The sequence below is a fragment of the Octopus bimaculoides genome, chromosome 24 (assembly GCF_001194135.2).
Source record: "Octopus bimaculoides isolate UCB-OBI-ISO-001 chromosome 24, ASM119413v2, whole genome shotgun sequence".
Lineage (NCBI taxonomy): Eukaryota > Metazoa > Mollusca > Cephalopoda > Octopoda > Octopodidae > Octopus > Octopus bimaculoides.
This window is the reverse complement of record NC_069004.1, coordinates 16,610,380-16,623,098: the sequence shown is the minus strand read 5'-3', so window position 1 is coordinate 16,623,098 and position 12,719 is coordinate 16,610,380. Positions and strand designations below refer to the sequence as shown.

At 36.6% G+C, this 12,719-nt stretch overlaps 1 protein-coding gene across 8 annotated transcripts in view; it reads right to left on the bottom strand.

The window, feature by feature from the left end:
* LOC106869828 (nuclear receptor coactivator 3) overlaps positions 1 to 12,719 on the bottom strand; it is a 485,654-nt gene that overhangs the window by 20,728 nt on the left and 452,207 nt on the right. For all 8 annotated transcript variants that reach the window (XM_052976409.1, XM_052976410.1, XM_052976406.1 and 5 more), the window contains 2 exons: positions 9,455 to 9,823; positions 8,042 to 8,253 (listed from right to left, as the gene is read on the bottom strand). In XM_052976409.1, coding sequence (XP_052832369.1) covers positions 8,042 to 8,253; positions 9,455 to 9,823 — 581 coding nt within the window. The remainder of the gene's footprint in view (positions 1 to 8,041; positions 8,254 to 9,454; positions 9,824 to 12,719) is intronic.

Here is a 12,719-nt window from a genome sequence, read left to right as displayed (position 1 = left end):
TATATATATATATATTATTTTTGGGTAAAATGATATTACTAAGGGGAAGTTTTTTTTTTTTAATATACTGCATATGAAAAATAAGTTATTACAAATTTATTAAAAAATAATAATGCATGTATCTGTTTAATAAGGGGAATCATTTGTATATTTACTAAATCATACTGGTAATATATGGTTAAAATTATATGTTGTAAGTTATTTGGACCAAATTCAAATAAGGGACAAAAGACCAATAGTGACCGAACAAGTTGTTTCACTAAGTCGTTATTTATCACTAAAATCATGCTTAAAATGTATTCTCTGATAAAATGCAGGAAGTAAGAGTGAGAGAAAGTTGCGGTGAAAGAGTACAGCAGGGTTTGTCACCATCCCCTGCCGGAGCCTTGTGGAGCTTTAGGTGTTTTCGCTCAATAAACACTCACAACGCCCAGTCTGGGAATCGAAACCGCGATCCTATGACTGTGAGTCCGGCTGCCCTAACCACTGGGCCATTGCGCCTCCACTATATATATATATACACATACACACACACACATTGATATATATATAAAACAGAGAATGTGTCTGTCTGTCAGTATGTTTGTCTACATGTGTGCATCACTAAAACTCAAGAACTACCAACCAATTTCATTCAAATTTTACACATGGGCCTAAAAAATTTTCAACTTCTTCCCTAATGTGAGCCCAGAGCAATCTCTTATCCGTTACACTATTTCAGTATTGTCAAAAGCGAAAGAAAACATTTCTATTATAATGCGAGATAATGCTTAGGTTAATACTTTCACTATTACCTCACATATATACATGCATACACACACATTATTATGTGCCTATATGTGTGTGTGTGTGTGTGTGTGTGTGTATATATATATATATGCTTGTATACATCTGCACGCACACACACAGACATATATATATATAAACCCCAAAAACGGAACTAGAATGATACGGACAAAAATGAAAACACACAGACAGATGGACAATACAAGGACGGAACATTCATGGCTTTCTATTCATCAGTGAAGCTTCCAATTATCACAACACTTTCGGCCTGTTATACCTGAGACTGTTCAAAATTGGTAGGCCCCAAAAATCTAAGCTAAAGGCATTAAATTTTTGGAAGAAAGCAGGTGAATGTGGCCGACAAGGAGCAAAAAAAAAAGAGAAAAAAGAGAGAGAAAACGGAGAAAACGTTACACTATTACAAATACACGCAACAAGAACAGGTGTTTTTCAACTTAAAAAGGACAAGTTAAGTTAAGCTGGCGTGTGAAGTGGAAGTCATGGCAGATGTGTATGTATGTATAGATTTATATGTATATCTATGTATATATGTGTGTATATATATATATATGTATGCATGGCTATATGTGTCTCTAGATCTATATGTATATACATAGATCTATACGAATATACATACATATACATATATGTGGAAGAGGTAGACCCAGGAAGACCTGGGATGAGGTGGTGAAGCATGACCTTTGAACATTAGGCATCACTGAGGCAATGACTTGTGACGGAGACCTTTGGAAATATGCTGTGCGTGAGAAGACCCAGCAAGGCAAGTAAGACCATAACCCGTGGCCTCTGCCAGCCCACTTATGCATACCTTTCCTTGTTTGGACACTAAACTCTGCTTGCGAAGACCTGTTGAAGCAAGTGAAATCAAAACTGAACCAAACTTGATGACTGGCACCCATGCCAACCTTTCCTTCACTGGACACTAAACTCTGCTTGTGAAGACCTGTTGGGGCAAGTGAAATCGAAATTGAACCAAATTTAATGACTGGCACCAGTGCCAGTGGAGCGTTAACAGCACCATCCAAGTGTAATCATTGCCAGAGCAGTTGTCTGGCTCCCGTGCCGGTGGCATGTGAAAAGCACCATTTGAGCGTGATCGTTACCTGCGTTGCCTTACTGGCACTTGTAGAAACTCTGCCAGATCAGATTGGAGCCTGGTGCAGCCATCTGGTTTGCCAGTCCTCAGTCAAATAATCCAAGCCATGCTAGCATGGAAAGTGGACATGAAGCGATGATATATATATATATATATATATATATATATACATACATACATACATGTACATGCACACATATACATATATTCATATACATGTATGTATATATATATATATATATATATATATATATATATATATATATATATACACACATATGTGCACACATATATAAGTATATATACATCTATCTATATATATGTATAGCTATACACACACACACATATATATATATATATACACATACACGAGTGGTAAGATCAAGGATAGTGGCTTCCTGGAGATCCACAAACTCCTAAATGCAAATCAACGAGATTTTTGCTGTGGCTCTTACACCATATTGAAGATATACTTAAAGCCTTGGAAACTCTGATGTCATATATCTTGACTTCAGTAAAGCATTCAATAGGGTTGACCATAATATCTTACTCTCAAAATTGGCAAATGTTGGAATCCGTGGAAAACTTCTACACTGGATTAAGTATTTCCTGGCGAATAGAACACATGTAGTGGTCAATGGAGTTCACTCAACCCCAGCAAAAGTCACCAGTGGTGTCCCTCAGGGGACTGTCTTGGGCCCGCTCCTCTTTATAATCTACATAAACGACCTTTCTAGCATCGTAAATCACTGCAAAATGAAAATATTTGCTGATGACACTAAGCTCCAGCAAATCATCAATGAAGAAGAAGACCGAACTCAATTCCAGCCTGATCTATATGCTGTGAGTCAATGGGCAGACAAAAACAAAATGCAACTAAACGAGGGAAAATTTAAGCTGATGCATTTTGGGAGAAAGACTATACTAAAACAGCCATACTCTCTTCCTTCAAGGGAACCGCTCACAGAAACAATATCAGAGACCTAGGTGTAATTGTTGATAACAATCTCAGTTGGAGTGCCCACATCAACAATAAGGTCGATATAGCTTGTAGGATGAGCTCCTGGATCTTAAGAACCTTCCGGTCTATGTTTATTTTAGACGTATTTTTTTCATTTTACTTCAAATCTCACCTACTGAAAAGTACAAATTTGACCTTAATGATGTTCTCTTGATGGAAATTTTGGTCCTTTTCTCCAAAACAATTGTCTGGGAATATGAGATAAAAGCATAATCCATTTTAACATCCAATCTGCATTTCATTTTGTTGATGAAATTTATTAAACTTTGTTTAAGAAATTAATCTGATATTATTTCTTTACATACTTTGATACTTACACATTGCTTTAAAAAATTCATAAATAACATATGAGGAAAAGACATTAGATATCTACGGAAAAATCTATTACAGGACGAAGATAAATTCATACGGATAAATAGGTAATACACTGATATATATATATATATATATATATATATATACACACACACACACACACACACACACAGAAACATACATATATACACACACATATATATCTACACACACATGCACACATATACACAGTGTGTGTCAAATTAATAGGCAGCTCAATGTTTTGGCAATAACAGAGTATTCATTCATTCGAATCCTTTTTTTTTTTGCCACTGCATAATGATAAAACCCATCTGCATGTACTGTACCAAAATAAATCTCAACAAGGAAGGAAACGAGAAAAATGCGAACAACCACAGTTCCAACACCTCCAAAAGCAACAATGAAGAAGTAGAGAAAGAAGAAACCAGACAAAAGCCAAATGAAAATGGTTCTAAAATAAAAATCCAAATCAAACTCTCTCAGAGAAAGCGGTCTATCTGCAAGTTCCACAAAAGAGGTGTCTGCCTCAGTACACTATAATGTAGGGCCACTACTTGGTAAAAACGGCTCACTAACTGCAGACTCAGGAAAGATAAGTGAAGCACTAAAACAATTCCGAAATGTTTTCACTTCTCCACTGGAAAATATGCAAAGAAGCCGAAGGAGTTTTTCAATGTAACGAATCTATTCGGAAAAGAGGCAACCATCGATTACATCAACATAACAGAAGAAGATGTAATATCAGCCACTGATGAGATGAGATCAAACTCAGCAACAGGCCCAGATGGACTCCCGGCTGTTCTCTTAAAGACATGCAAAAAGGCTCTTGTAAAAGCCACTGCAGATACCCTTTCAGAGTTTCCTTGCAGATGGTAAATTTCCCAACATGCTAAAAGAGTGTATAATATGCTCTGTCCATAAAGAAGGGAGCAGAGCAGATGCTAAAGACTACAGGCCTATCTCTCTGACCTCACATGTTAGCAAGGCAATGGAATGCATTGTCAGAAAAAGGCTGATCCCGTTCCTAGAAGAAAACAACCTTCTCACAAACACGCATATGGCTTCTGTCCAGGGAGGAGCTGCCTTATTCAGTTGCTGCAGCACTTTGACTGGGTACTGGAGCAACAGCTAAACTAGTGAGCTGTAGATATAATATACCTCGACTTTGCTAAGGCTTTTGACAAGATTGATTAAGGTTGATCATGTCACAAGATGCAAAACTTTAGTATTACCGGGAAACTGGGAGAGTGGCTGCATAATTTTCTGAAGGATAGCAGTAGCCATTGGTGCTCACTCTGAAGGGCAGGAGTCAGACAGTTGTAGCCAATTCTCAGCAGAGTCCCACAGGGAACTGTACTGGGGCCACTACTATTTGTGGTGTCCCACTCAGACATGCCCTCTGCGGTACAGTCAGCCAATCTGACCAGTTATGCTGATGACACAAAAGTATTGCAGGCAGTTAGGAACCCAGAGGATATCATAAAACTACAGAAAGACCTGAATGAAATCTACAAATGGGCCAACAAAAATAACATGCAATTCAATGCTATGAAGTTTCAGGCACTCCACTATCGGTCCAACACCAGGCTAAAATCAGAATACACTGGACCAGAAGGTAGTATGATTCCAGAATCAAAGTTGGTGCATGACCTAGAGGTTCACATGAACAATGATGCAACATTCCATGTGCATATTACCAAGATGGCAATACTGTGCAGGTGAGTGGCTGGCTGGATTCTGAGGACATTCAGAAGCAGGAAAAGGGAGGCCCTCCTACTCCCAACTATGGTCCCCAGAGAGTGTGAAACAAATTGTGGAACTCGGAGCAATCCAGCACCAATACACAAAGTTAAACGATGATGATGATGACGCACACACTGTTAATTGTAGATCTTGAAGTAGATAAAAATAACAAATATTAGGTTAAAAGCCCTTTTGGACAAAAATAAATAATCAAAAACATAACTCTGTGGTTAGGAAGTTTACATTACAACCACATGGTTTCAAGCGCAGCCTCACTGCACAGCAACTTGGGTAAACGATGATGTTTACCCAAGCCCCCTGGGCTAAACGATGATGTGTGAAGGAATTTGGTAGATTGAAACTGCAGAAAACCTGTTGTGTGTGCACATGCACATAAATGTGCATCAATGTTTATACCTTTACATTTATAAGTGTTAGAGCAATGCAGTCTTCAAGTTGATATTCCTTGGTGACAGGAAAAGCATCTAGCCATGAAATTCTGCCTCATAAATCTATTCAAACTGATGCTGGTAAGGGTTTGGAAAACTGTTAACTGAATAAATGATTTTATGTGCGTATGTGTGCGTGTGAGAACCTCTTTAATCAGACATATTTGCCTATAAATGTCAGTCATGAAAGTATATGAAATACTTCTCTGGGAAGCCATGACAGCAAATGCTTGTGTGTGAAAGTATAATATAAAATGAGTTTCTGAAGGTGCAATACCAACCAAATGATTATCTAAAAATGTGATATTTACTGGAACATAGTAAAGCAAGGAAGGGGTGAGCGAGAGAGAGAGAGAGAGAGAGAGAGAGAAAGAGAGAGAGAGAGAGAGAGAGAGAGAGAAAGAGAAAAAGAGAGAAAGAGAAAGAGAGATAACCAGTTGATCTCTTGAGTTTGATTTCGTTTTTGATCCCTATTACAGATCCATTTAGCCTTTGTCATCTCCATTTGTCTGTGCATTTGCATGTATGTATATCACACATGCCTAAGACCATTCAGGAGCTGATTGAAGTTATACTGTACCATAAACAAATCCAAACTATATAAAAAGGTGTCAAGTCCTCCACTGCAGTCTGTATGCAATGATGTGTGTGTGTGTGTGTGTATATATATATATATATATATATATATATATATATACACACACACACACATGTATGTATATTATGTAGGTAGTTAGGATAAATCCCAGTCATTTCCTCTTGAAGCACATATTACAATCCAGTACATAGTCTCAGTTGCTGCTGTATATTAGTTCAAAATGCATGTTAAAATTGAGAATTATGGAAATATTATTTGCGGAGTTATTCATCATCATCATCATCATTGTTATTTAATGTCCACTTTCCATGCTGGCATAGGTTGGATGGTTTAACATAGAACTGGCAAGCTGGGAGGCTGCACCAGGCTCCAATCTGATTTGGCAAGGTTTCTACTGCTGGATGCCCTTCCTAATGCCAACCACTCAGAGTGTAGTGAGTGCTTTTTACATGTCACTGGCACAGGTGCCAGTCAGGCAACACTGGCATCGGCCATGCTTGAATGGTGCTTTTATTGTATAACAAAACAGGAAATTTGGAATGTTTTTAGTATTATTTATTCACCATCACATGTGTTTTATTTTCTAATAGGAATTACAAAGTTTTACATGTTATATAGATATGTAAGGAATTTCTGGTTAGAAATTCTTCACACAAAGAAATTCATTATTATTATTACTACTAAGGCAGCAAGCTGGCAGAATTGTTAGCACACCGGGCGAAATGCTTAGTGGCATTTTGTCTGCTGCTACTTTCTGACTTCAAATTTTGTTGAGGTTGACTTTGCCTTTCATCCTTTCAGCGTCAATGAAATAAGTACCAGTTCCACACTGGGGTCAATGTAATTGACTATCCCCCTTCCTCAAAAATTTTCAAGGCTTTATGCCTAGAGGGGAAATAATAATTGTTATTATTACTAAGGCGATGAGCTGGCAGAATTGTTAGCACACTGGTCAAAATGCTTAGCAGTATTTTGTCTGTCTTTATGCTCTGAGTTCAAATTCTACCAAGGTTGATTTTGCTTTTCACCCTTCCGGGGCCCATTGTAATCGACATACCCCCACCCCCAAAATCACTGGCCTTGTGCCAAAATTTGAAATCATTATTATCATAAATAATAATAATGATATTGATGATGATGAATTACTGTCTGCAGAATTTCTAATAGGAAATTCTTTACTTGTCAATGTAAAATGTAACACTTTGTCATCATGCTGGGGCACCACCTGAAGAACTTTTAGTTGAATGAATCGACCGCAGTACTTTTTATTTTTAAAAAGCTTGATACTTATTCTACTGATCTTTTTTGCCGATCTGCTAAATTACGAGGAGGTAAACAAATAACACTGGTTGTCAAGTAGTGGTAGGGGACAAACACAGACATCTACCAAATCCACTCACAAGGATTTGGTTGGCCCAAGGCTATAGTAGAAGGTACTTGCCCCAGGTGTCATGCAGTGGGACTGAACCTAAGACCATGTGGTTCGGAAGCAAGCTTCTTACCACACAGCCACACCTAATGGTGAGTAAATAACACGAAAAAAATTCCAGTTTCCAGTTTCTTAGATATATAACACAAACACAATACATATGTATGAATAAATAGTGTTTATTCATACATATGCATTCTTTTCTCTCATGCTTCTATGGGTTGAACCATTTTAGCTCAGCCAAAAGTTTCATCACTTATGAAGCTCCTTTGTCATCTGATGACATGGTTTTATATATACTTATATCTTTCATATATTGTGTGTGTCTATATAGAGGCGTGACATCTTTTTTACCACAATGAAATAGGTTGGATATGTGTAAATATCTAAAATTAACTGATATACTCAAACTAGTGTCATTTACACAAAATCTGAGGGCACCACATATGTTCCTACAGAAAGAGTCAGTTACAAACACAGAAATACAGAGATAATTCATAAACCAATTCAAATGTAATTAGTGTCTTGATAAATGAATAAAAAGTATGGAAATGAAACTTACTTGTGGAAATCTTGGCCCAAACATCTGTGGAAAAGAAACTGGTGACTGTTGCTTTGTTAAAAAGTGTTGTTGTTCATCCTGCATCCGCTGTCTCTTTCTTATTCGGTTTATCTTTTGCTGTTGCTCTGTTATTGCCTGTCTACTAGCCACAGTGATGGCAGGAGCCATGGAACGAGGACCTTGGGCCGAAAGATTCCCAGTTCGCAATTGCACTGCAGAACCAACAACACATGTCAATGTCTCATTTGTATAAATAAATCTGCATACACATACGTACACACCAAGAATCAGAATTACAAAACAGTATTGCATCAATGAGTTAAGATAAAAATATTAATGTTTTGTAATCATCGAGATACTTTTTAAAGCATAGTGCATGGTTTCAGAGTGTTAAGTGAATGAAAACAAATATTTAAAAATGAAGCCCTGGGTACAAGATAAGCTATGATCACAGGTCAAAATCTGAAACCTTGCTACTAGTTAATGTATTGTGCAATTAATGAGTGACAATACAAGCTATCAAGCAACCTTATACATGGCTACTAGACCTGCTCAAAATAGCAGTTAAATCTCACTTGGGAACAATGTAATGTCAATGGCAAAGTTTCAACTCATCAATTAGGAATGAAGATATTTGGTATTGATTTATTAAAAATCGTTAATACTGATATGTTTTTTGTTACACATGGCATAAAGCCTGAGATTTATGATATCAAGGCAGCCCTGATTAAGCAGGTGAAATGTCTGCATTGGCTCCCTCATTCGACTGATAAGTTAGAAGTAGAAAAAAAGGCATGAAGTCATGCCTTTTCAAAAATATTAACCATTCAAATTAAAAAATTTCAAAGAAGTATTATATATATATTTTCAAAAAATTACTTTTCATGTACTTTCTACTTTCTTAATACTGAAATAAGAGTAGAGCCAGTTTTTTGACAGTCAGGAAAACTAGACTAAATAGAATTATGTGCTTTACTGAGGGATACAACGTAATGACTATGAAGACAGTTGAATTGGGGTAGTGTTTATCTGAACAAAACTTGTTTCTCTCTCTCTCTGTCACAAAGTAATGGGAGCATTAAGTTAAATAATTTAGTGGTCGATAGTGCTAACAAGCAAGCTAAGACCAGCTTTTATAAGTGGGTAATGAATTATGTCTTGTCTATTACTGGTACTAACTGACTCTAGTAAGATTTGAAGAGGGATACAGAAATACAGAAAAGGAGATACAACTAGTGTAAAGCATTCACCACAATAATTTCTGACATAAGCACAGTTACAAAACTGTGGGAGGGCCTAACTGATGAAATCAACCCTGATACTTGACTGGGATTTGAACTTAGAACTTAACAAGTACTATAACAGTACTGTAAATTCAGCATTCATCACAATAATGATCATAAATCAACTCACCTTGAGATGGTGCCTGTGACAGCTGAGGTGATGCCTGTCCATAAGGAGAACCAGCCTGGCTAAAAGGAGGAGGTGGTGGAGGTGGTGGTGGCTGTTGTTGTGGTGACTGCTGAGTTGCAGCTGCAGTAACAGCCAGGTTAATGTTAGGATGAGTTAAGTGCTGGTAATTACTTATATCCTGCATTGAAAGAGCTTGTTGTTGCTGTTGCTGAGGAGGAGGAGGAGGAGGAGGAGGAGGAGGAAGAGGAGGAAGATTTACATCGGGACTGTATGAAGGTACAACACCAGCTACACTGGTTGCTAACTGGCCTTGGCCCATCACACCAACAGCTTTGTTTCCTACAACTGATGTCTGACCGTCAGAATATCCTGGAAATAAAGAACAAAAAAGAAATTTTAGGTTTTCTTCCTTTAACTATATCAATAATTCTAATAAACAGAAAAATTATTATTTATAAATCTCTGAACAAGAAACACTCACTAACAGTACTTTAAAGTAAAGATTATTTACCAACATTATTTGGCCCCAAGATGTTTCCTCGGGTTAAATAACAGTAACATTCATCCTAACATTATGTTGGCAAATAATGATTTTAATATTTTCCACTTGTTGTTTCAATGTATCCTGTCTCTTAAGATGATCAGGTGATCTGGTTTCTATTTCTAGCAGGTTCAATGACCCTGTAAATGCTCCTTCATTCACTCCGTTTGCTGTTTAGCTACAGGTCAGACCAGATCAAACATACTAATAACGAAAACATTTCAGCCACAATCATCCTGTTTTATTTTCAGGCAATTTATCCAAAACTATATTATCTAGAACGTCCTTCAGTTTTAAAGATGGTATCATAGCTGATGAAGGATTCAGCTACTATTTCTAGCAGATAGAATGACCACCTAGAGGCTCTCATTGACTTGTTGCATGTGGTGGTAGAGAGATACTCTAAATTTAGCTATTTTTACATTTATATTACACACACACAATCTTCCCAGTTGACAACAGCTGATGCTTAAATGTCTTGTCCCTCTGTTAGCTTGCATTCTATTTAATTATTTTGGTTTTGTTCTGTCAGTGGTTTAAACTGTAACGTACATACATCTCTCGTGTGTGAAACCTGGCAGATAATAATGTAAATGTTTCAACAGATGGAAATTCTTATCAATCATTAAACTATAGAGCAGCTCTGGTTTCTGAGTTCCCCACTCCTTTTCCAGCTACAACATTGTGTTAAATGTTCACTTATTATTTTCAAAGATTCATTAAACAAAAGTTGCTCAAATTATTATTATTATTATATATATATATATATATATATATATATATATATATATATATATATATATATATATATATATATACATACACACCCACACACAAACAGAGAAGACCTGGCATGTCACGAATCAAGTGAATTTTTATTTTGAGCATGAGAGTCAAGAAACACTATACCATTGTTAAATTTACTTCCATTAACATCGTTCAACTTCATCTTATATGGAAGGATGCAACTTCTACAAACACCAACACTGCAGATGTACCTAACTGCCCAGTCTTTGCTGTAAATCAAATGATAAACTGGCCAAAACACTTCTACCATGCTCTCTCACATACTACCATACTTAAAGAACTAAATATGTAAGGCATACAGAGTTACAAACCTGTCTGTTGCAACACATGTGTACACACCATACTCAACAACCAACACACCAGTTGATGTGTCAATACAACAAAAAAATACTTATTTAAATTCATAGTTTCTTTCATCTAACCAAGATATAAACAAAGAAACCCTGTATTGAATAGAACATGTCCAAGCTGTCACAAAATAACAGTTGACTGTGCATAGTGAAGAGAGCTTGTGCCAGTGGTTGGAGATACAGGTCCAGCTATATTGAATTAATCCAGCCACATGAATTCTGTTAAAATTACAGAAGCTGTGTAGATAGGATACCATCAATCTATGTTGGTGACACTGTGTTGCAAATAGGGAAGTTGGTAGATGGTGTAGGGACCTCTGCTTCTGTTAACTATACCAGAGACTAACAACTGGGTGATGTTTTTGTACCAAAGCTGACTAAACTAAATCATAGTATCTGTTGGTTCCAATATACTGCTGCTTTGTCTTGTAGAGGCTGCTGACAAAGAAATCCTGACAAGTGATCTAAAACCTGAGGTTCCGAGACTACATGTTGATCTCCATACAGATGGATGACATAATAGAGAACACTGCTGTTGCTGTGCCCTGTGTCACCCTCATTAAGTAGATATACAATTAAATATTTACCTGTGACTGAGCAACTATAAGATCAAAAATGTCCCAGCGGTCTTTAGCCTATGTTTCGATATCTACTTGTCTCTAGGTAAAAGTGTTTGTGTGTGTGAGTATCTATATATATATATCTATCATAATGCAGTGTTTTAAATCTGGGTTTTTGTCCCTGTTAACGGGGGTGGCAGGATCTACCTCAATGCTATAGCAACTGCCTTCACACCATCTTGCTCGGTTTTAGGTGTCTTCCCTTCTCAAGCCAACCTTCCCAATCTCCTCCTCCACCTGTCCCCTCCATGTTTTCCTCGGTCTACCTCACTTTTGTGGTCCATTTACCTTAAACTCAAGCACCCTCCTCAGAACATGCTATAATATAATAAAAATGATCTTCAATCTTGCTTGCAATGTTACACAGCCAAACTGGCGCATAACAGTAAATACTATGAACTAAGGTTACCACTGAAATGTGAATACAAATGGTATGAAACAAGTTTTGCATAAATTGGACAACTGGTTCCTGAGATATTAGGGTTTTGAGGTGTATAAATACCAAAAATGGTGCATAATGGGGGAAAACATTCCAAAAATAACAACTCTGAAAGGGGAGAAACTCTAACCTTTTGATTAGACACATTAGTGACTGTAACTGATTAGACACATTAGTGACTGTAACTGATTAGACACATTAGTGACTGTAACTCGACAATGAAAAAATACGAGTTGTTTTTTATAGTAAATGTTTCCATTTTTGCTTTTGCTAAACACAATATTTTAATCATCTAGAAATATTTTTAAGGGAATATGATTTCAAGAATGTAAGCTGTTTGTACAGTATTTATATTTTAGCCTTCTTTAAACAGATAATATTTTCATGTCTTTTTTTAAAATTATTTTCATGTGAATACCATAACAAAAAAATTTTTTTGGCATATTTGAAAAATATTTTGAAGTACAAATGAGTTCAAAAATATGGTAAATATTTCGTAAAAGACCTG